Genomic DNA, 26,049 nt, shown 5'->3' on the forward strand with positions numbered 1-26,049 from the left:
GTGGCGGGGAAGAGACAGAAATCTTAAATAAATAAATAAATAAATAAATAAATAAATAAATAAATAAATAAATAAATAAATATTTCTAAGAAAGACAGTTGTACCTTCCAGAAAAATTCACCAAACTAGGAAAATGACATTTTAAGTGCATACACAATCCAAACTCTCTTTCTTTCCCATTGGGGACAATTCAACAGTAAAATAAAATAGCATCTGTGATGATATGGTATTCAGCACATTCTCTTTTGGTGAAGGATGTCAATCCCAGGGTCTCTTCTGACAAGTGACGTGAGTTGCTCTTCTGCCTATCCTGTACATAGAAACACTGAGTAACTGCTTTTGGCAAAACTAGCAGAGCTAATAAGTTCAATCAGGTTTCAGGACACAATATTCACACAAAATTCAAATGTACTTTTTATTTGACAACAATGAACAACTGAAAATAAAAAGTGAAGAGGAAAATTCTAAAAGATAAAAAAATGAAACTCAATACCTTTATAATACTTTGAAAAAGAAGGAAAAACTAGAGAAACCCTGTCTTGAAAGACCAAACAAACAAACAAACAAAAAACCACAAGAAACAAAGGAGACATGAATAGGGTACCAACTCACTCACATTACCCCTTATACAGATAACATGTTCCCTACTCAAGAAGTTCTAAAGATTCCGGAAAACTCTGATTTGATAGACTTTGAACAAAATATTAGGATATGTGTTCAACATACAAAACCAGTTGCTTTTCTATATATCAAAAACAAATACTGAGAAGGAAATCAAGAATAGTGCCATTCATGATGGTATAGCATGGTACAAAATTTAAAAATTGTGTGTTTCTGTATGTGTGCATATAGTAGACATACAGATACAGATCTCTAACAAAGGTGAAAGAAATCTACAATGAAAACCTTAAAGACAAATTGGAGAAACTACAAGATAAATCTCTAGAACTAGCCTAATATTGTGACAATGCTATAGTACCAAACACAATCTACAGATTAAACACTAGCTTCCATCAAAAACTAAACACATTCTTCATAAAAACAGAAAAAGAAAAGAAAATCCTACAACTCACATAGAAATATTAATGACACCAAGCAGCCAAAGATACCCTAAGCAAAAAGAACAAGGCTAGAGGTATCACATTACCCGATTTCAAATTATATTACAAACATGTAACAGACACAGCATACTAATGAGACTAACCCACAGAGATGAACCAAAGAGAGGACACAGAGAAACCCACATGGGGACAGCCATGTAATTTTCAACAAAGGGGCTAAAAATGTATGTTGGAGAGAAAGACAATCTATTCAGATTTGGTGAGGAAAACTATATATCCACATGCAGGAGGAAATTGGATTTCTTTCTCTCGCTCTGTGCAAAATTAATGCAAAACAGAATGAAAAATTCATTTAAACCTCACACTTAGAAACTACTATGGGAAAAGCAGGGCAACACTCCCATACAGACAGGTGTAGATAAGACCTTTTGTTCAAGAAATTAATAGAAAGAATTGCCAAACACCATTGCATTAATATAGAAATATTCTGCGCATCAAATAAAATCAGATTTCCAAATATTAACTTCTTTTCTTCTACACATTATAAAAATCATAAAAAGTAACAGTCTGACTTATATATTTAAGACTTTTGCACAAAATATTCTTTGTAGTTTCAGTGTTTTATATTTGTGTGTGTGTGTGTGTGTGTGTGTGTGTGTGTGTGTGTGTGTGTGTAAGTCTCTATGTATGGTATATACACACACTATGGTGGCCGATGGACAATTTGTAAGTCTTGGTTCTCTCTTCCAACATGAGAGTCCTGGGGTTTAAACTCTGGTCATCAAGCTGTCTCAACAGCCCCACCAAGTAGGTTCTAGACCACTTAATATAAAGAAAGGACAGTAAATGAGATTAAAATTTTACTCACTTTTGCTCCAACACTGCAACTCCCAGTGCTCCCAGTGCTCCCAGTCGCAACTCCAGTAAATCTCGCTTCCAATAACTCTTGCCTTCTTGGATCCAGACTGTGAAGCTCATCCATTGCACCTATTAAAAAACAACACATGCACATGTGTGTATGCATACATATATACATTACGTATAGTGAAAGTGCAATAAAATTTACAAATGAATGCTATAAACAGAAAAAAAATTCAAAACTACTCTGATTTAAAGGTACACCCCATTTAACAAAGCATCTTACAGCCGATACATACTTTTGACTATAGCCCACAATATACTCAATTCAGCATGCACTCACTCATGTATGCAAGCATGCACACAAACATAAAGATTTCACAAAAACACTTGGCCTACTATAAGGATGTAAACAAGGTAGGTGTTGTGGTGTACACCTACAAGGCAGAAAGATCATGAGTTCAAGGTCAGCCTAGGCTACACAGAGAGCTCTAGGCGGCATGGATTATATAACTCATCTCAAAAACATGAAAAAAGAAAGAGTCCTATACATTGTCAATTCGGTTCTAATACATTAAGGGGTGAGAAGAATACAACATTAGTTGTGAGTCGTAAGTGTCTTAAGTCAAAAGGAAAATTCCTCTGGATACTGCTGAAGTTCAAATTCAGCACCTTGAAATAAGGCGGAAATTTACATTAGATATATTTTACAATTAAAACATTCAACTTTGTAAGAACTAATGGATTGGACTTCATCAAAATTTTAAAGGTTTGTTAATGCAACACATTTTCATTTCAGATGAAAGGAGAAGTAACACTAGGAGTCATGTTTCCAAAGCAGCTGAGTGATCCATATCTCTCCTTTGGCCTGACAACTAGTTGATACTGCACCAGCACTCAGAAAGACAAAGACACCCTGGGCAGTGGTGGTGCACACCTTTAATTCCAGCACTCGGGAGGCAGAGGAAGGGTATCTCTGAATTTACAAGGTCAGCCTGGTCTACACAGCGAGACCAGGACAGGCTGCAAAGCTACAACAGAGAAACCCTGTCTCAAAAAAAAAAATCAAAAATTAAAAAAATAATAATAAAAAAAGATAAAGACAACAGGCCCTACTTTGTCCAGGACCAGCCAGCAATAACAAGGTATTTTATTTCCCACTGTTCTTGTAAATGTATAGTTTCTTCTAGGACTGAACCCTTCCATAGGTGTTCCTTGAAGTATGCACCTGGAGAGGAGGCGTTTAAGACAAAAATGTTTACCCAATGCTGTCACTTCAACAGTTTCAACACTTTCAAAGGCTTTTACAAGAAGGAATATATGCGAGTGCCCTAGCACAGGTCCTGGCACCGAAAGGGTGTTTAGAGAATGCACTGGCAGGGCCTGAAAATCTACCTAGAACACTGGAGAGTTATTAGCTAACACGTAACCATATCAGCTAAGATGCTTTCAATCAATACAGATTCTTGGGGCCTTTTGTAGCCCAGCGCTGTGAGCACTCTGTATTTGAGAAGCTCTGCTGTCAAACAAAGATTTGTCAACTTTTTATTTAAAGAGACCCTAAGTATTATGATCTCTGTAGGCCAACAGGCAAAATCATGTACACATTTACCTAACAAGAGAAAAAGGCTTCTACAAACGTCATGAACAAAACTCAAGTCATAGCCATTGTGAACAGTATCCCACAATACAAGTCTGCTAGCAAGAACAGATTTTGGGGAAAAGAGAATACCTCATTACTAGGGTTTCCTATTCCCAAAATTTCTTGCAAATACTCACCCATAAATGCTAATCGGAAATGAGTCTCTGTATTTATCTTCAAAAAACGCTTTTAGTCTTTTAATATAAAAATCACTTTGTTGTAACAAACTCAAAAATAAAAGTATGATCCAGCTAAATTCATATAGCCAAACACTCACTCAGTCCCTAACTATATGAGCAATGAACTTCTATAGTTGGAATGGCTGTTTTGAAGCCCAGAAGTTTCACTCAGGGTTTTACATTTTCACTATCAATTACATTCTTAGATCTTACTTATTTTTTTATGTGCATGTACCTAAGTGTATGTATGTGTGCCACATGGATACAGGTACCCACAGAGGCTAGAAACTGGAGTTACAGATGGATGTGAGTTGTCATGTGGGTGCTGGGAACTGAACCCAGGTCCTGGACAAGAGCAGCCAGTGCTCCTGATCCTGATGTTACTTTCTTTTTTTTTTTTTTCCTACCTGATGTTACTTTCATTGGCGTGGGTACAGCCAGGGAATATTGATCCCAAACCCAGCATGTGATTTTTGTTGAAGACATTCATTACTTGGAAGACCAGTGTAGAACTGTATTGGGAGGCTCTTTTGGCATTTGCCCTCCTGCAGTGTCACTACAGCACAGAACCAATTTAAGGTCAGCAGAAGCTGATTCTGTACAGTTAAGAAGGAGATTCTGAAACGTGGGAGTTTCCTTTGTGCTTGCTACGCCATCTGAAAATGCCCAAGACTACAGATGGGGCTGAAACTACTCCCATGCACGCCTGTGTTCTGCCTTCTCTGACGGCATTTGTGTACAAGAGGGTGCAACATACTTCACTATGTGCACCTTGTTTAATTTCTTGTTTTGGTTTTTCATTTTTTGAGACAGGGTTTCTGCGTGTAACAACCTTGGCTGTTGTGGAACTTACTCTGCAGACCAGGCTGGCCTTAACCTCACAGAGACCTACCTGACTCTACCTCCCGAGTACTGGGATTAAAGGCATTCATTACCATGCCCAGCATATGTATGATGTGGGATGTCCTTCTGTTTTAATTGGTTCATGAATAAAGCTGTTTTGGCCAATGGCTTAGCAGAGTAAAGTCAGACAGAAAATCCAAACAGGGATACAGAGAGTGTAGTCAGAATCAAGAGATGCCATATAGCCAAAGGAATAACATGCCACACTGGTAAGCCACAGTTTCGTGGCAATACACAGATTAATAGAAATAGGTTAATTTATAATTAGGGCTAGCCAGTAAGAAGCCTAAGACTTTGTCCAAACAACTGTACCTGGTAAGAACTCTCAGAGTGGTTATTTCATAAGCAGCTTCGGGAACAGGCAGGTGGAGAGAAACCAGCCCAGGGGGACCAGCAAGACAGAGAATACATCTAGCTACATCCTATTTTATCTTCTAATTTAATGTCATATTCATTTAAAAAACTGTAAATCTGAAGAAAAAACAATTTTTAAAAGTAATAGTATTTGATAATAGTACTTGGTAACGAATCATCCTCTTTGATCATAAAAATTTCAATCTCAGCCTTTAACCAACTGTCCAAACAAAACACTACCAAGCCAGTCGGGACACTCAGTTTTTGTTGTTAACGAGTATCCGTGGAGGCTATGCCACTTTAATGCCATGAGAGTGAATGGCATTTGTCATTCACATATTTTCTGCAAATTATCTGCTGATGAATAGCATATTAATAACCACAGGCTTTGAACATCTTACTTTTTTTTTTACTAGCTTTGTGAATCTGCATAATTCTTATCTGTTCCACACATACTTATCACTATTCATTGTAGCATATCTTAGTGAATTCCACTTGTTTGTGTTTATGTGTTTCCTCAACTTTGAAAATACTTGTCTGTAAGTACTCCACAAAGAATACTCGAAGGTTAATTTTTCTGCCACTCTAAACTTGCCAGTGAGTTCTCTAGTAAATAACAATAGAGTAGCATCAATAACATCTGTCAACTGCTCAAGCGCCAGGAGAACCACTATATACCCTGTGCCTTGCTTTTTAATTAACTATCAAAGCCACCCCAAATGTCCTTAAGTGTTAAAAACAATTACTCTTGCTAAAAAGCTACAAGCTTTAAACAAGCCTCTGGACATAATTTTTTGACTTCTATGATCCAACAATTTAATTAACTAAACACCAGTGAATGACTCTGCTTAGCTAACAAATGAGTCCTTTAGAAACTTGTTTTGATGGTAACTTAATATTTTTTATTTCTAATTTAAGGAATAAATTATGCTATGATGAGATACTTCATTTCAAATTTTCCAACTATACTCCCAAAAGCTGGGAATGCTTGATTGTGCCAACATATACTCTATCCCAGTTGTACTGTTACTGAATAATAAGAACAATATTTTGTTTTTTTGATATTTAATTCGACAAAATAATCCAAATTCCATTCAGAGGTCAAAGATATAGTTCTGTGGTAGACCGCAGTTAATACATACAGCACTTGCTTCAGCACGTATGTGCACACAGGGATTTTTGTGTGCGCACAAGTCATTCAAAGTCTATTTTCTCTTGTTTTCATGGACATAAGCTAGTAATAAAACAAGTAACAGAGACCAACAACAGCTGACAGTCAAGCCAGCCAGGCAGTGTCTTCACACCAAGCACTCATCACCATCCATCTCTCCTGCTTTCACTCCCAAAATAACAGCTCCTTATTAAACAATGAAACACAGGAAGCCCCCAAACTCTGCTGAGGGTCAGGCGCACCTACACAATCATTTAAAAATATTTTTCTTTCAACTGTCATAATTTTCTGACAAGATTTATTTCATAATGTCAATTTGTTTGCCATCTGAACAAGAGTATGCATTTTTATTTTAAAAACGAGCAATTTCACTTCGCTCTCTTTGGGCCCTTTAAATAAAGAACACAAAACTGCTAGCAATGATGAAAAATGCACATTAATTAAAGTTAAACATATCCCACCTGTAAGACCTAGCACTGAAGTGAGCATTCTGGCTTATTTTTCTATCAGAGAATCTTTTCCCCTTTTTTCCAATGATGAAGACTGTGCATTACAATAGCTACTGATATTTATAACCTCAAAGTGCCAAAAAAAAATTCATGATATGATAAATTTTGTGAATGTTAACATACTGCTAAATGAAAGAACATGCATTAAAATGCTATCCAATTCTGTCTGGGTTTGATTTCTGTTACTAGCCACCATACGTTTAGAAGCTCACCAAGTTGGCAAGATCCAATGCCCCACCACCAAAAAATAGCTCATCAGTTTTGAAAAACAAAACCTCACCTCAGCAATGCTTTAGATGAGAAAATAAGAATGGCAGTTCTCACCAAAACCCACGGCACAATATATGTTCATTTGTTATCTGGATGCTCTTAGTCATATGACAAAATCTGTCTCTGCTCTTGGTGCTGAAGACACAAGGCCATGTGTTCAAATTTTAGTCACTGTTTTGGAAATGAATAATACTAGGGTCAGCCAAGGCTACATAGAGAGACTCTGTTTCAAACCAAACAGCCCGACAACAAAATCATGATAGGTATCACACCTAAGTGATGGGGTTTATTAGGATTTATTGTCAAATTTACCATACCCAACATAACTATGAAATTTTACAAAACAAAAAGCTGAAAAGGTCCTATATTTTCTGGTGAGACTTTCACAAACTTTAGAACTGAAAAAGCAGTCTGACAGCCAGCTAGTTTATTACAGTATGTTCGATATGATGGAGCATTAGGTAACTGAAAATGGCCTTCACGAAAACATGTCAAAAGGTGGGAAACCTCAGCTATGGAAATGTACATGCCTAGTCTAAGTTCCTTCAGCAAATACCTAGCTGTGGCCCTAGAGACACCTGCTTATGACAACAGCAAACCAGAAGAACATCTAGGAGACAAAACAAACAATTGTCAGACTAAATTTGAAGAGAATGTTGGTAGACAGGGTTTGGAGAACTCTCCAGGATTTCTTTGTGAGTAATTCACCACTTGAGGTGAGGGAGATAGATGTCTCACTCAACCTAGAGCTGGTTGCCAGGAATCCCCATAATCCTCATGTCTCCAGCTTCCCAGCCCCGGATTACACATTTACACGCTGCACCTCGCCTTCTATGTGAGTGTGGGAATCCAGGAATCAGAACCAAAGACCTCATGCTTGTGAGTCAGCCCTTTTCAACCTGATCCATCTCCACAGTCTGGGATTTCTCTCAGTTGAGGTGTGAAGGAGAAAGGACACTGGTCAGTTTCCCCGTCAGGACTTGTCTGCTTACCCAGCAGTAAGGACAGAAGTCTGCTCTGAAGCTGACAACTGAATCTAATGATTCAACTGTCATCAGGAAAGAGCATGAGATAACAAGGAGGAAAGGCACACACAGCACAGTGCAGCATACAGAACCGAGGAATAAGACGGGAGACTGTCTCACTGCCGTCCACATACCAAATGTATTCCACACTTGGGATCCTTTAAATGACCAATGCTACTATACACAGACCAAAAGGACAAGACATTGCTGCAACTTGCAACATGAATGAAGATTTAAAAAAAGTAAAAGAAGTAGAAATGACTTTGGCTGGATGCATCATATATAATCAATATTATGAAGCATATGAGGTAAAATACTGTGCAACATTAAACACTGTAAACTTATCACTTACCTACCTTATTTGATCATATTACACAGGCAAGGACTGAATAATTCTCCATCACACAGGAAAAAATTAATTCCGGATCTATTAAAATGTACAATAGGGTGAAGATTTAGCATAATGGTATATGCATACCAAGAAAACATGAGGCCCTTGGTTCATTCTCCAAGACAGCTTATACATGGATGCGCGCGCGCGCGCACACACACACAAAGCTGAGAGCTGATAAAAAAAAAATGGGGCCCTGGGTTCTATCTCAAAATCAGCAAACAAACACACAAAGGAAAAACTAATAAACACTTTTATGAAAACTTTATATTATTTGCACATCTTCTTAGATGATGAAAAAGACTCACAAGACTAGGAATGAAGACTGTAATGTATCACATTCATTTTCAAACAATCAAGAACCCTAATGCAATGACCCAGTCTATGACTAGTACAAGGTGACATGATGTGTTATATGTCCTCAATCTTACATTCGTTGCAATCAGCTTTATTATAACTAATTCATGAAGAAAGAGCTGTTCACAAATTAACACAAATTGTCTTCAAGATATTAAAGGAAAAAGTATCTCCGCCTCAAATTCAGTCTACAACTCCAGAGAGCTAAGCACTGACAAGCTGACTCTAATCAAAGTCTGTACATAACTAAAGGCAATCTAAACAAAGAAAATGGTAAGAAAAAGTTATTCAAAATTTGAAAACCAATTTGTGTATTTAAAATAAAAATAGGTAGCAGCTTCCGGCCTTTAGTGGCTAATAAACTAGACCAATCTTTTCGGAGGAAGTCAGCTTCCAGATCAGGCACCGAAGAAACATTTTATAAGTAAGGGTGTGTGTGTGTGTGTGTGTGTGTGTGTGTGTGTGTGTGTGTTTTCATATAATAAAGTTCAATTGGACTCACACTATGCAGAGGATAATGCTCCTCCCAGAAAACCACGGGTTACTAATAAACCAGGGTAAAGTGTGAGACACCATTTCTCAAGTGTTCAGGGGACTCCCGGAGACCCCCAAAACAATACCAATTTCTGACTGGATTTAAAGCCCATTCCAGAGGAAGAAATACATCCCTGGTACTGTAAATCTGGCTAAGAATCCGTGGTTGGGGAGCTCAGAGGCCCCAGGAGTGACCCTACTATCTTACTCTGCTAAACGGACATTTTATCAAGTTGGCTTCTAAACTTTTATCTCTACACTCATTGATCAGTGCAGCTCTCAGACCTCATCAGAGAAGTTTCCTTGTATAGTGGATGGTGGGAAATACAGAAACTCACAACTGCCAAGTACAGTGTCAGTGTAGTGCTCAGCCACCGATGGGACAATTAATACCATACATTCATACACACACAGGCACACAGGCACACACACACACACACATCTGTCCCCCATGAGAGAGGAGGGACTAAGTAAGATTCTAAAAGTTGGAGGTTTCAGAGAGGCCAAGCACAACAGTATCTTCTGGACATGACAGGACCACTGCACCCATGAACTCAGTGGCTGTGCTTGCCTGCATACGACCTGCACAAGTAGAAGTCAGTCAACATCTAGCATGGAGGGGAGAGGAGTTCACATGCCTGAGTAGCTATGGACATTTACTGGCTTTTGGAGAAGGAGTCAGTTTTTTAAAAGGGTGTGGACCCTAACAGGGGATAGATGGCCCCATACCATTATGGGCAGCACAAATTGGAACTGATGAGTTAAGAACAACCAACAAAAGATGACACAAAAAGTGGGAAAGAACTGAGGTGAGTTTGGGGATTGTCTGAGGTTTCTACTGCTAAGAATAGACACCATGACCACAACTCTCATACGGAAAACATTTAACTGAGGTGGCTCACTTATAGTTCCAGAGGTTCAATCCATCATCATCATGGCGGGAAGCACGGCAGTAAGCAGGCAGACATGGTGCTGGCTGCATGTTGATCAGAAGGCAACAGAAGTGGACTGTGACAATGAGCAAAACTTAAGCAAAAGAAACCTTAAAGCCAGCCGGGCGGTGGTGGCGCACGCCTTTAATCCCAGCACTCGGGAGGCAGAGGCAGGCGGATCTCTGTGAGTTCGAAGACCAGCCTGGTCTACAGAGCTAGTTCCAGGACAGGCTCCAAAGCCACAGAGAAACCCTGTCTCGAAAAACCAAAAAAAAAAAAGAAACCTCAAAGCCTGCCCCACAGTGACTAATTTCCTTCAACAAGGCCACACCTACTTCAAAGTCACAACCTTAAAAGTAAAAGAATTATAAGGCTGCTAGCTATCAAGTCAACATAAAAAATTATCTGTTTCTAAGTTATCAGCAATAAACCAAAATTAATGTCTAAGAAGTTATAATTTATAATTACATTTGAAAGGCATAAGACACCTAAAAGCACCATTATTTATGTGAACATTATGGAGAAATATAAATTATTACCAGAAATGGGATACTGTGTGCATATACATACATACATACATACATACATGACTTGAAATAATTTTTTAACTGGTATATAAGTTTAATTTGTAATTTCAAACAGGTTGATAATTATTTGTTTTTGTGATATGGGATGTCCTTCTATATGCTCTGAATATGTTTTATTACCATTGGTTAATAAAAAAGTTGATCTGGCCAATAGAAAGGCAGAACAGAGCCAGGCAGGAAAGCCAAGCAAAGATAAAGAGAAAAAGAAAAGAAGGCGGAGAGAGGGAGGAAGATGCCAAAAGCTGCTGGAGGAATAAGATGCCAATATATATATATATATTTCTACTCTTGTTTAAGGTATTGTTTATACAGCTCATTTAAAAATGTTAAAAATACAAATTAATAGTCATCTATAATAGCCAAACTTATAGTCATGTTAGGTTTTCTAGATATCCAAAGATATATTTCAGATGAATAGGTAATCTTCAAACACTTCAAAGACCTATAGAATATGGCATTTAAAATGAACTTAGACTTTTCTCAAAAGTGAGAATTGAAGCACTGATTACTTCAAGAGGATAATGGGCAAAGAAACTCCTTATGGAATTTGCTTTCAAAGTGGCAAGACTAGGCATCTGGCCAAGGAACTGCTCTCTTGCCTGGACTGTTTGACTATATGTTGCATGCAGAACCCACAGGAAAATGACTACTAAACTTTGTCAAAACAAGGTGAAATGGTTCTTCAGGGTTCCTGCTTCACAGAAGAAATTGCCAGACATTCTGTAGAACATAAAAGAAAATAACTGACAAACTGCCAATTTAGGTGGGACAGTCTTTCAAATTTCCTGCTTCACAGAAAAGTCTGCTGAACATTATGGACTGAAGGTGAATGCCCCAATGTTACAGAAGAACTTTGGGTGACTGTCAAGAGTTTTAGAAGTTGGTTTACAATGCATTTCCTGTTTGCTTAGGTAATATCCTTTTGGGGTCTTTGATGGAGTTGAACACTAGACAGTTATAGTTTTCCTTAGTTATGATAAAAGATAAATTAGATATAAAACTTTAGACTCACAAAGATAGGGTAAATGATAGGATATTTTCTTTAATTTTGTCAAATACAAATAGACTAAATATTGTAACTGTAATTCTTGCTTAATACCTGTTTTATGTAGTTTTACTATGTTAAAGTTAAAACCTTCCATTTAATTAGACAGAAAAGGGGAGATGATGTGTGGTGCCCCTCTGTATGCTGTGAATATAATATTACCACTGGTTAACAAAGAAGCTGCTTTGGTCTATGGCATAACAGACTATAGCTATGTGAGAAATCCAAATAAAGATACAGGGAAAATGAAGGCAGAGTCTGGGAGATGCCAGCAGCCACTGGAGTAGCAAGATGTGAGGTAACAAGCCATGAGCCTGTGGTAAAATAGAGAATAATAGAAATGGGTTAGTTTAAGTTGTAAAAGCTAAGTAGTAATAAGCCTAAGCTAATAGGCCTAACAATTTGTAAATAATATTAAGCCTCAGAGTGGTTACTCAGGAACTGGCTGGCAGGAGAGAAACTGGCCAAATTACGAAAGCAATAGCAACTAGGCTATAGCCCTGTCAAGCTGCCACAAGAGATGTTACAGGGTGAATTTGAAATGTCCCCTAACACTCATACGCTCAGACTCCAGTGAAAAACTATGGAATCTTTAAGACGACCTGATAGGAGCAGCAGCTGCCACTCTACTACCAACACATGCACAGACACTCTGCCATGACAGGCTACAGTCTTCTGAAGCCACCATGCACAGGTATTCTGATTACAACAGTACAAAATGTCATGAATATAGAGGAACATTTGCTTCCACGATCATTCAGACTTTTGGCATAATTCAGTTCACAGGATCAAGGTCTCCTTTTCCACATATTAACAGAGGGTCATCTGTGGGTCATCTGTATTTCTAGTTCATTCAGCTAAATATTCAAGAGCCAGTTTGAGACCAGCCTCAACTATAAAGGACCCCTTTTTAAAACATGTGCAAAGGAGAAAAGACTTTCTCAGGCTTCTACTGTAGCGTCTCAATTCTGCTTCCCTCTTCAGCTTCATCATGCCACTTTTTAAAAGTCTATTAATCAGTAACAACCACAAAACCCCTCTGCAGCACATCTAGATTCATATTTAACTAAATAATCGCACAGTTTTAGAATTCTGCCTACCAAAAAGCAGGAAAGATTGTTTTAGGAGCCATCAAGTTACTGCAAGGCTACAATAAGACATAAGCTACTCACACAAGGACAAATGACACAGTCCAGGGCAACATCTGGGTACAGGCATTTCATGCATAAAGCAGGGAGCACTATGAAAAGCTGCAGAGGAAAAAAATGGTACTAGTAGAACAGTACAGCTCCATGGAAATAAAACCTTACCACAACACACACAAACCAACCAGAACAACACAGCTAAAGACACAAGGACGTGACTTCAGAAACTCAGTAAATCATCATTCTAGAAGGTCACAGAACTGTGACAAAACCCTGTTTGATTAAGGTGAGATGAAAAAGTACCTATGACATACTTGCTACAAGCTACCTCTATTCTTACCCTCTTAACTGAGTGAAGTCCTAGACGAGGAAGGTCCCCACCTCCAGTCTAGTGACATAATTTCCCTATAGAAGGGGAAGGCTGCTAGCATTTCTTACCACCTTGTTCCTCCTGTCCAACTTCACACTGCAAAGTCCAGACAAACAAGGATCAGAAGAATGGGGCTCCTTTCTGGAACCAACCCCTCCTTGAAAGGCAGAAACTCTATTTCAGAGACAGCAGAGAACAGAGCAACAATCCTGGACTCCAAACACTCACTGGCAGGGCAGAGGTTTTTTTTGTTTTATTTTTCTAAACAAGGGTTACCATACCCATTAGTGCCCTGATCCTAAAGGAATGGTGGCATTTTCACTGCTTCCATTCCTGGCTTCACTAAAAGTAGGCACAGATTTGAGGTGGTGATGCGTAAAACCAGAAGACACTGCAGTGCCACATATGGGCACCCTCTATTTCAAACAAACTGAGAAGTTCATCCCTAAGCGAACTATTAAAAACAATCTTTGGAGAGGTAAAAGAAAACTGGCAATTCAATGATAGTAACAGAAAATGCAAAACTCAAGAGCAGCTGTCAGTTTAACAAGAGAATTGTACTAGGTCTGCAAAGTGTGGTAGGAAAAGAGTCCTCTTGGGATAAACCCAGCTATAATATAAAAGCCTGGCAGTGCTTGGCTTCTGCCAAAAGACCTGACTTTAATTGGGTCAGACTGTGGAGCAATTTAAGCCCTAAGATGTTGATGAAAACAGAGTAATTAGTAGAAGCTGACAGCCGAGCAAGCTAGCAACAAAAGTAACCTAGCTAAAAACTAAATGAAGAGATCAAGAGGCGATCAAGCAGAGCAGGGCCAGCACAGCAACCATCTCAGTTACAAAGACTACACACATATCCAGAAGAGCATCTTCTAAGAAGCAACTTCACAGGCTGTACTGCATAGAAAACCACTCCAGCCATGCACCCCCACAGATGAGCAGGTAAACAGCAACAGTTCCAGGGCTGAGACATCAATACACAGTTTCCAAAACACAGTGCTCAATAAAATCACTGTGAGGCATTCAAAGAAAAAGGAAAGTATAAGCTCTACTCAGTGGTAAGATGACCTGAGTATTGCGTTAAGGTTAAACAAAGAGCTCAAAGCAGCCATGCTATTCAAAGAAAGGAAACCATGTTTAAAGACTTAAAGGAAGGTTTTATATAACTTCCTCACATGAAAAACAGAAACAAAAAGACAGAATTATTTAAAACTAGAAATCTACAGTTTAGGCACAAAATAACTGGAATTTAAAATTTCCTAGGTACAATGAGCAGTCGACTGGAGCTCGCAGAGGGATGAGTCTGTTCTGGATACACAGAGAGTAACTCAAACCACCATGGAAAAGCATGTGTCAGGAAAGGTTAATTACACAGACCACCGTAGAAATGTATATAACTGGGGCTGGAGAGATGGCTCAGTGGTTAAGAGCATTGCCTGCTCTTCCAAAGGTCCTGAGTTCAATTCCCAGCAACCACATGGTGGCTCACAACCATCTGTAAAGAGTTCTGGCACCCTCTTCTGGTCTTCAGGCATACAGACAGAATATTGTATACATAATAAATAAATATTTAAAAAAAATGTATATAACTTCAGAATCATCTGGGTTAAATAGCAAATGCACACACACACAATTTTGTTAGATCCTTGACATATAGAAGCGCTAATAAGCCATGCATGGTAGTACATGCCTGTAATCCTATCACCTGGGAGATACAGAGGCAGGAAAATCAGTTCAAAGTTACCTTAGCCACACCATGAGCTCAAACTAGTCTGAATCACAAAAGACTGCCTCAGAAACACTAAAACAAACAAAAGTAATATAAGGACAAACTTCACTGAAGTATGGAAATACTATGGAATAATAAATTGAATATATTCAATAAAATAAATGTAAGTAAAAGTTAAGTAGCAATAAACCCAGTACAATAAACTATAAATATGTGTATTCTTTTCTTGATTTCTTTAAAAAGCACTAAAACAATAGATACAAGCAAGAGACAGAGATTATCTGACAAAAAAGAACAAGACCCAACTAAAAGACTCTACAGAAGACACTTTCAACTCAGAGACACAAACAAGGCGGAAAAGGCAATGAGTTTGCAAACACTCACAAACATAGTTATCAGCTCATACAGCTCTTCATAGGATTTACATGTTAGGAGGCGAGGAATGCCTTATAGCAATTAAGGAGTCATTCTATCTGGAAGATGTAACAATGTGCATTCACCTTATACTGAAGCCCTACAACAGAAAAAAACTCACAGAATTAAAAGGAGGAATGAAAACTCCAACAGCAACAACTGCAAGACTCAATACTGGACCTTCAATAATTAACAAACAAATGTGCAGAAAAACCAGCAAAGAGGTATGAGTTAGTTATTTTCCTCAGAACTGTCAAATACTTACACCAAGCTGTTACGTAGTGGTGCACGCCTTTAATCCCAGCACTAGGGAGGCAGAGGCAGGCAGATCTCTGTGAGTTCAAGGCCAGCATGGTCTACACGGTGAGTTCAGGGACAGCCAGAGCTACTGAGACCCTGGGGCGTGGAGGTGGGGGGCACAGCAATACTTTATTAGCAATGCTGTACTGTGACTAACGGTTTGAGGGCAGTCCATAATGACAGACAAGACATGGTGGAGTACACAGAGGTGGTAGTTTGTGACTGGGACTCCTCACAACCTTTCTTATACACCCCAGGACGACCTGCCGAGGAACAACAGTGCCCACAGTAAGCTGGGCCCTTCTACAGCAATCAAGACAATACTCTTGTCTTGTCTATAGGCAATCTTAAGGAGGCATTTTCTCAACTCAAGTTTCCTTTTCTCAAATGACCCTAGCTCTTATCAAGCTGACAACACAACCAGGACAAACACTCTCAAAAGACCATATATTCTATAAACAAACACCAACAAGCTGCAAGTATACAAAAAATGTTCCACAACCACAGTAGAATTAAATTAGAAATCAGTTACAAAAAGCACTTTGGGGAATTCACAGTCCGCTGGAAATTAACATGCTCTTAAACAACCAATGAGGCAAAAGAAATAAATCAGAGAAAACAGATGAATAAAAACAAAGGGACATATCAGAATGTGTTACATGAATCAAATCAGTGAAGAATTTTACAGCTACAAATGACTATATTAAAATGATAGGAAACGTTTTTATAAATTTAGAAAAATGTCTTCTTGGGCAGGCCTGTGACGGTGAACTCCACAGGAGCAGAAGCGGATCCAGAAGGTGGACATTTGTGGAAGCAGGACTGGGCCAGCGACCTGGGCCAGAGCAGACCTGAGACAGGAGCAGGGTACAGGGGAGCAACCACTGAGTGGGTGGGCCAGAGACAGAGACCACGGAGGGTCCAGCCGTGAATTTGGGATCTTCGAGGGAGTAGACCTGAGCCAGGACCCCTGTGGGTCTGGGCATGAGTCTGGGACTTCTGAGGAAGTAGGCCTGAGCCAGGTCCTCTAAGGGTCCAGGCATCAGTCTGGGATCACCAAGGTAGTAGGTAGGAACCAGAAACCTCTGTGGGTCCAGGCACACCTGAGCCTGGGACCTCTGCGGGAATAGATTGGAGCCAGAGACCTTTGCAGGACCAACCCCAAGCCAGGGACCTCCGCAGGAGTGGATCCAGACCAGGGACATTTACAGAAACAGGACTGAGCTGGAAACCTAGGTCAGAGCAGGCCTGAGGCAGTAGGCCTGAAGCAGAAAAGCGTCTGTAAAGCAAAGGACAGGGTCAATAAGACAAAATGGCAGCCTACAGAATGGGAAAAGATCTTCACCAACCCCACATTGCCCAAGATCAAAAGCACTGATGACAACTTATGCTGGAGAGGTTGTAGGGTAAAGGGAACACTCCTGCATTGCTGGTGGGAGTGCAAGCTGGTTTAGCCCCTTTGGATATCAGTGTGGCAATTTCTCAGAAAATTAGGAAACAACCTTCCTTAAAGCCCAGCAATACCACTTTTGGGTATATATCCAAAGGATGCTCAATTGTGCCACAAAGACATGTGCTCATCTATGTTCATAGCAGCTTTGTTTGTCACAGCTAGAACCTGGAAACAACCTAAATGCCCCTTGACTGAAAAATGGAAAAGGAAAATGTGGTACATTTACACAATGGAGTACTACACAGCAGAAAAAAAAAAATAACGACATCTTGAAATTTGCAGACAAATGGATGGAGCTAGAAAACATCATTTTGAGTGAGGTAACCCAGACCCAGAAAGACAATTATCACATGTACTCACTCATAAGTGGTTTTTAAACATAAAGCAAAGAAAACCAGCCTACAATTCACAATCCCAAAGAACCTATACAACAATGAGGACCCTAAGATTACATGAATCTAATCTACATGGGAAGTACCCCTTTAAGGCAGGTGGATCTCTGTGAGTTCGAGGCCAGCCTAGTCTATAAGAGCTAGTTCCAGGACAGCTAAGATTGTTACACAGAGAAACCCTATCTTGAAATATCAAAAAACAAACAAGCCAAAAACAAAGCAAAGGCAAAAATTGGGGGGAAAATATTTCATGGTTCAGCAGGTTAAGGTGCTTTGCCACTAAGCCTGATAACCTGAATTTAACCATGGGAACCCACATGAGTAGAAGTAGAGAACCTGTCTATTAATACAAGCTATCCTTTGACGTTCACAGGTATGCTGGTTCGAGCATGCACCCACATAAATATTTAAATATATAAAATAAATTTTAAAAAGCAAAAATTTAAATGACTTTTTAGATGGAGAGAAAAGGAATAAGAGAGGATTGGGAGCATATACTCCAAATACAAAACTGTCAAATATGAAACTGTCAAAGAATAAATGTTTTAGAATTCTCCAAAATATAAGAATTCCTACGGGGGCTGGAGAAATGGCTCAGTGGTTAAGAGCATTGCCTGTTCTTCCAAAGGTCCTGAGTTCAATTCCCAGCAACCACATGGTGGCTCACAACCATCTGTAATGAGGTCTGGCGCCCTCTTCTGGCCTGTAGGCATACAGACAGAACATTGTATACTAAATAAATAAATATTTTTAAAAAAAGAATTCCTACACACATGCGCATGCACGTAAACACACACATATTTACATATGTACACTCAAAATCAAATCCAAGGCCTCCAAAATACTGGATGACTGACCTAGCACGGAAGCTGCATCCTCTGTTCCACACAAATAGCCTCTGAAAGGGACACCACCAATAGTTAAGGTGCTGAAGGAGATCAGCATGCAAACATGAGGACTGTGAGAGGTGGTCACCATGCAAGCATGAGGACTGGAATCAGATCCTCAGTGGCTAATCTGTAATTCCACTCTTGGAAGACTTCTAGAGACGGGACTCCCAGAGCAAGCTGGCTGCTATTATCAGCTATGTAGGTTTTATTGAAAGATTTCTAATAGGTAAAGGTGGAAGAGAATGATTCCCATCAACTTCGGCCTCCCCACGTACTCCCACATACATGCAAGAATACATATACATTCATACACACAACACAATGAAAATGGAAAAAGAAACCAGAACAAAAAATGACAATTAGTCTTTAATTCCAACACTCAGGAGGCAGAGGCAGGTGGATCTCTCTGAGTTGAGGCCAGTATGATCTACAGAGTGAGTTCTATAATAGCCAGGGGTATACAGAGAAACCTGTTATGGAAAATTATTTTAAGGTGTGTTACTTTTGTTTATGCTGCATTTGATTAACATTTGTGAAGCTGTGATTCTTTGCCTGTCTAAAACTCCTGAAGGCCCTAATAAAGGACCGCATGGCCAGCAGTGAGGCAGGAGCAAGGATAGGGCTGGCAGGCAGAGAGAATAAACAACAAACAAACTAAATAAAAACAAAACAAAGGCACAGATTGGGGACAAAATGTTTAAAAGGGAAAAAACGAGGAAGAAAAGGAGCAACAAGAGAACAAGGGGAGAGGACGACAGGGGCAGCCACCCAGTCACCCAGCATTGAGAGAACAAGGGAGAGGACAGCAGGGACCAGCCACCCAGTCAACCTAGCATTAAGAGTGAAAGGAAGCCGGGCGGTGGTGGCGCACGCCTTTAATCCCAGCACTCGGGAGGCAGAGGCAGGCGGATCTCTGTGAGTTTGAGACCAGCCTGGTCTACAAGAGCTAGTTCCAGGACCGGCACCAAAACCACAGAGAAACCCTGTCTCTAAAAACCAAAAAAAAAAAAAAAAAAAAAAAAAGTGAAAGGAAGATACACTGGAGTAAGGGAAGGGAAAAGCCCAGAGGCAAAAGGTAATCAGACTAATTTAAGAAAAGCTGGCAAGAAACAAGCCAAGATAAGGCCAAGTATTAATAAGTAAGAATAAAGTCTCCATGTATTGTTTATTTAGAAGCTGGGTGGTAGGCCCCTCAAAAAGTCAAAAACGGCCAAGAGTAAAAGACCAAAAACAACCAACAACAAAAACCTTGTCTTGAGAAACCAAAACAAAACAAAAAACAAACAAAAAGTTTGATACCTAAGAAGTCAAGCCAATAAGGTTCATAAAAAAGTAGCACCCTTCTACAAAGGAAATTAAATGTACTCTGAGCAGTAATTATGAGGCAGTGTAGGTTTCAATAATAGCAAAAAGAACATATTGCTCTGATGTGGGTTTGGATAATTGGAGTATATGTAGTGGGGGAATTGGAGTATACGTAGTGGGGGAATCAGGAGTATGGAAAATCTTGTACCTATGCTCAATTTTCTTGTGAATCTTAAATTGTTCTAAAAATGAAGTCTGATTAACAACAAAAATATTTTTAAAAGAAAATTAAAAACACAAAGAAATAGCACTGCGCATCCATCAGAATAGTTACAGTGAGTCAAACTGACAACCCCAGGTGTTGGTGGGATGCTGAACAATGGGGGAGCTCGTAGAGAATTCTTGGCAAGGTCAAACAGTACAGCCACTTTAGAAACCTAGCAGGATCTTCTACAGGCAAACACACAGCCTATAATCTACAGTAACAGTATAAACATGTTCTTAAGGACACTATTAGAAGCCGGGCTATGGAGACACACCTTTAATCCTAGCACTGGGAGGCTGAGGCAGACAGATCTCTGAGTTCAAGGCCAACCTGGTAGTGAGACCCTGTCTCAAAAACACAAAAATGAAAACAAGAGAGCACTCTTAGGGGAGCTGCAGACGCAGTTCAGCAGTAGTCTGCTTTGTTTAGCATGAACATCTGCCCAGCAGTACCACAAACACATATTCTTCTAAAAGAAGGAACACTACAAGTAACAAGAAATATACAGAGTACTAAAAAAAAACCCAGCAGCCGGGCGATGGTGGCGCACGCCTTTAATCCCAGCACTCGGGAGGCAGAGGCAGGCGGATCTCTGTGAGTTCGAGACCAGCCTGGTCTACAGAGCTAGTTCCAGGACAGGCTCCAAAGCCACAGAGAAACCCTGTCTCGAAAAACCAAAAAAAAAAAAAAAAAAAAAAAAAAAAAACACAAACAGCATTTTCATGAAAATACTTGGCTAAATAAATATGAATTAGTATCAGGAATTTACACCGATAAATCTTATAAATGCTGGTGGGAACAAGCTAGACTTAAATTGTACACTATGTGAGTGTATTTGTGTGACGCTCAAACCCTGGCTTAACTATATCATAACAATGCAGAGAAGGCTGCACCTTGTGGGAGGAGGGCTTTTACTTCTTCTTGAGTAGCAGTTAGGCAGGTCAGAGTTTATAATGACTCACTGAGCCTTACTTTGTGAGCATTTCTGTAGGTTATGCTTTATCTGAAAGGTATCACACTATGCAACTTTAGAAACAAAATGAACTGAATTACAGTAAGAGTATCTGAACTTTAGAGACCAATAACTTTTAAGGGCTTAAGCACTTAAAAATGTCAAAGAAAAATTCAATAAGGGTATAAAGCTTTTTACAATGAAAAACATACAAGTATCCCAAAGGAAAAACTTAAGAAATTGTTTCCACCTGATATATCAAAGTGTGACAACACTACCATTTATTCTAATGTCTGTGATAAAAAACATTTTTAAAAAAACTGACAATGGGATTTTGATTAAAATGTCATTTAAATCCAATCTCACTAGTGGTCAAGATCTACTGAAACAAGATAACCTTTTTGTTTTTGTCATTGTTTTTAGTTTTTCAAGATAGGGTTTCCCTGCTAACAGCCCTAGCTGTCCTGGAACTTGCTTTGTAGACCAGGCTGGTGGCCTCAAACTCACAAGATCTGCCTGGCTCGGCCTCCCGAGTCAGGGCTTAAAAATGTGGGCCACCACACTAGCAGTTAAATTTCCCTTCTCTAAAGGGTACTTCCTCCCCACTCTGCTTTACAGCACTTAACCTGCCTCACTCTAATGTAAAGGGGCTGTGCTTCCTCAGTCCGCAGCTTCCAGCAGTCTCCAGCAGTGCTAACTATTCTAAGTAATACCCAGGCCAACATCCTACTCATCTCTTTTCTTCAGTTTATTTCAAACAACCAAATGACAGACAAATTTAACAGTTTGCTATAATACACACCACAATTACTAATTCATGTTTACAACATAAGTCAAATTTGTTAACTCAGATTATTCAGCCCACCTTCTAAGGATCTTGCAAGTCAGTCTCCTCACAAGGTGCACACAAGTTCCCACATGGACAGGACTGACTCTGCTGCATCTTTATCTCAGAACTAGGCTCCTGTCTGAAAACCAATTGCAGATAAAGGTGATTATTACAAGCCTAACAATCTATGTTCAAACCCTGGGACTCACAGAAAAAGTCAGATTCAGTGATGTGTATCTGTAATTCAGCACTTCAGAACAAAATGGAATCAGTGACAGAAGTGCCCAGAACCTGAGGGGTCAACTAAACTAGAGTTCACTGAGCACTTGCACAGAAGCAAGAAGGACCATCCCTCCACAAGATGGGAAGCAAAAAAGAAAACTCCCAAAAGTCGTCCTCCAGAATGCACACACTCCTCCCTCTAAATCTCTTCTAGAACACACCTCTTCAGGATTTCCTGATGTCCAGAGGCAGAACTCATTCCAAATCTCAAAGCAGAAAAGCAAGAGAGATCCAAGGTCATGATGAGGTCCCTCAGAGCAGGCTCTGCAGTATAAAGTCTGCAGGATCCACAAAGAGCAGCCTGGTCACAGAGGCCAGATGAGAGGAGGGAAGCCAAGTGAATCGAAATTAATGAAAGCTGTCTGATAAAAAAGAGAAACAAAATATGTACACGGATACTGTAGGAGAAGGGAGGCCACTTGATGGTTCCCGGCCGCCCGGCTAGCTTAGAATACTGGGTTCAAATTTCTTCATGTGTCTAAAGCTTAAAAGTACCAATTCTCGCCAGGCAGTGGTAGTGCACACCTTTAATCCCAACAATCGGGAGGCAGAGGCAAGCAGATCTCTGTGAGTTAAAGGCCTGGTCTACAGAGAGAGTTCCAGGACAGCCAGAGCTGCTACACAGACAAATCCTGTCTTGAAAAACCTAGAAAGAGAGACAGACAGAATGTGAGCACTGTGTTTAAGGATTATTGCTCTACAGTTTGGTAATAAATGACATAACCATGTTTCAAATATAATCAATTCTCGTCCATTAAAACAAAAAACTAGCTGGGCATTGGTGGCACACCGCCTTTAATCCCAGCACTCAGGAGAACAAGCACTCCCAGCACTCTATGAGTTCAAGGACAGCCTGGTCCACAGAGGAGTTCCAGGATAGGCTCCAAAGCTCCACAAAAAAACCCTGTCTCGAAAAACCAAACAAACAAACAAACAAACAAACAAACGACTACAGGAACTGCTAGATTGGTACGTACGTACCTGTATCCTAATACTTGAGAGGCTGAGGCATGAGGACCATGAATTGGAGGCCAGACTAGACTATTAAAGACCCTGCCTAAAGGGAAGGGGAGCAGAGGAAATCTTTAAATTAGCTAAATGAAATTACAGTGGGACTGGCGATAGCTCAGTTGTTAAGAGCACTGGTGCTATTACAGAGCACCTGGGTTTGAGTCCCAGCACCCACATGGCAGCTCACAACTGTCTGTGACTCTAGTTCCAGGGGATCTGACAGCTTCATATAGATACACATGCAAGCAAACCACTATTGCACATAAAGAATCATTTAAAAAACGAAAAAAAAAAAAAAAAGAAACGATATGTGCTAAAAACCTTAACTGGTACCCAAATTCAACACAAGTATATGTTTAAAATCATTATATTAACTTGCTACATGAAAATACTTTTTACATAGTGTCAATGTTCAAAAGGTATATACAATCATATAACACTTAATATAAGGCATATACTAAGAAATATACACCTTGTGCCACTTGAGTCTCATACAAACATCACAGCGGTTACATAGAGGACGAGGCAACACAATCAAAAGGGGTTGTATATACTTATGGCCTGTCCTTGATCATGTGGCGCATGACTATGACGCTATCAAGCAGAAATACTGGGAAGAGCAGGAGGGGCTGGGAGTTTGCAGAATGTTGGAATTTATTAGCCTTTAAAATTATAAAATGGAATCTAAAACAGAGTAAGAAATGCCTGGAGCAACTCTAGCAGAGCACCAATAAGCTAAACTATATACTTGGACAATCTTAAGTGCAAGGCATATGTTAATAATACGTAAACTTGGTATTCTACAATATACGAAGCCCTACCCTAGCTTATAAACACAGGTCCATCTCATGCAGTGCTGGTACAGAAGCTAAAAGACAATGAAGAATTGGCAATTTTCCAAAATCCCACTAGTGATTTAAATTCAGTCTCCTAAAGAAAAAATAAAATTTAAATTTACCCTGTCATATCACTACCTTTAATAGCCACAAATAACAATTAAGATTTTTAAAAAGATATAACCAAATAAACCCCTATATTAGTTGTTTTATAATTATCTCTTTCTCAGGAATTGTACCTCACTGTACTCATGTGCTCTCAAGAGAAAGACGGTGACAGCTTTCTTAACCTCACTGGTCTCCAAGGTCCTAAGAGGGTTAAGGAATAGGCAATTCAAACAAATACGCTTTAACCAAAATGTGGCATGTGGACATTACAAAGGAAAAGCTGTCTTTCATTTGTGGTTGCTAAGCTACAGGTAAATGCCTGGGATTCCAGAAGCAAGAAGCTAGAAAAATCCAGAAATGGTAACAGAGAGCCCACAGATAATATCTGAGCTCTTGAATCTAGTTGCTTCTAGAATCATTCTACACTCCTCCACACAATTCCCAGCACCACGAATAAAGCTATTACATTGTTAAAACAAGTAACAAAAAACAAAAAGGACGTCTGGGCAGTGGTGGCGCATGTCTGTAATCCCAGCACTTGGAAGGCAGAGACAGGCAGATCTCTGTGAGTTCGAGACTAGCCTGGTCTACCAAGGGAGTTCCAGGACAGGCTCCAAAGCTACAGAGAAACCCTGTCTTGAAAAACCAAAAAAGAAAAAAAAAAGGACGAAGCGCTAGGATTGTGGCATATGCTTATGATCTTAGCACTTAAATACTAAGTCACAAAGGATTCAAAGTCAAAGCCAGCTTCCAAAATAAAACATAACTAAGAGGCACACATCTTTAATCCCAGGACTCTGGAAGTAGAGGCAGGCAGACCTCTCTCTGAGTTCAAGGCCAGACTCATCTACATAACAGCTTCCAGGCCACGCAGCAATTACAAGATGAGACCATGTCTTAAACAAAACAAACCTCTAAAAGCATAATGACTGACACACTAGCTTGGGAAGAGCAGTTGTCTAGTCTAGTCTATCTGCTGAAAGAAGTAGCACTGCCAGACATGTGACCATTAAGCCCATGTACTTCATTCAATGTAGTCCAGTATGAGATTCAGCTCTGCTGAGCCTCTCTGTGTAACTAGGACAGAGTGAGGTCCCCTCTTCACCGCTCAAAATCTCTGAAAAGACCTCCTCATCTGTAAACAGGGATGTTAACAGTACACTTCCTGTGACTGTCCCAAGTAAATGAGTGAGTGATGGTTTACCAAGATCCAGAACCCTGAAAAGCACTGGTATCTCTAAGTAAATTAAAACATCTTAAAAGTACACAAACTTGACCAATTACAGTGATGTTTACCAAAACACTTTTTTTACAGAAGGAAAAAAAGTATTTTAAGGGATAAGCACTGTTCATGAGAAAACAAAAAACGCACATGCCTTTGGTCTAAGACACGATGGTTATTATTAGCTTCACACAAACCTCTCTGACCTTCTCCAGTGGCACTGCATTTATCATCAAAAGGGAAGCACACACACTGTACGAAACCATGAAATTGCACTTAATACCAGCACTTCTCAGACAAGGCTTCAGAATGTAAAGATAAAGGAAGCTTGGTGTTTTCTTCAGCTAATTATAGGAAAGGTACAGATTTAGAAATCTGTATAAAACCATGTAAGATGATAAGAAACAAACGTTATAAGTCATTTAAGAAAAAACTATTTGTCTTTGTAATGAATCTGAAGACTGTAACATTTATCTAAGTACAAGAATAATTAGCCTTCTTGAAAGTCAAATATTAGACCTAATGATGAAGCTACATTGGGAAGACTGAATTCAAAATTAACCTACTACTTGGATTTGTTCAATAGATACTTCTACCCCAGGCTTTCAATTTCTATCAACCTACTCAACCTCTCTGTCTCTTATTAGATTTGCCAAAGAATTTTGGCAATAATTTGCCAAGCAATATTAGAATTAAAGCTATGAGGTTGTTTAAATACTGCATAGATGGCA

The 26,049-nt window shown here is 39.5% G+C and overlaps 1 protein-coding gene across 3 annotated transcripts in view; it reads right to left on the minus strand.

The window, feature by feature from the left end:
• The window catches only part of Tlk1 (tousled like kinase 1), a 107,588-nt gene that overhangs the window by 73,888 nt on the left and 7,651 nt on the right, over nucleotides 1-26,049 (minus strand). The window contains exons 1-2 of one of the 3 annotated variants that reach the window (XM_026778561.1): nucleotides 8,329-8,348; nucleotides 1,930-2,048 (exon numbers count right to left, since the gene is read on the minus strand). In XM_026778561.1, coding sequence (XP_026634362.1) covers nucleotides 1,930-2,043 — 114 coding nt within the window. In that variant the 5' untranslated portion in view covers nucleotides 2,044-2,048; nucleotides 8,329-8,348. Of the gene's footprint in view, nucleotides 1-1,929; nucleotides 2,049-6,957; nucleotides 6,978-8,328; nucleotides 8,349-26,049 lie in introns of those variants that run through there. The other 2 variants (XM_026778559.1, XM_005346544.2) reach the window with 2 other exon arrangements.

The sequence above is a fragment of the Microtus ochrogaster genome, chromosome 4 (assembly GCF_000317375.1).
Source record: "Microtus ochrogaster isolate Prairie Vole_2 chromosome 4, MicOch1.0, whole genome shotgun sequence".
Lineage (NCBI taxonomy): Eukaryota > Metazoa > Chordata > Mammalia > Rodentia > Cricetidae > Microtus > Microtus ochrogaster.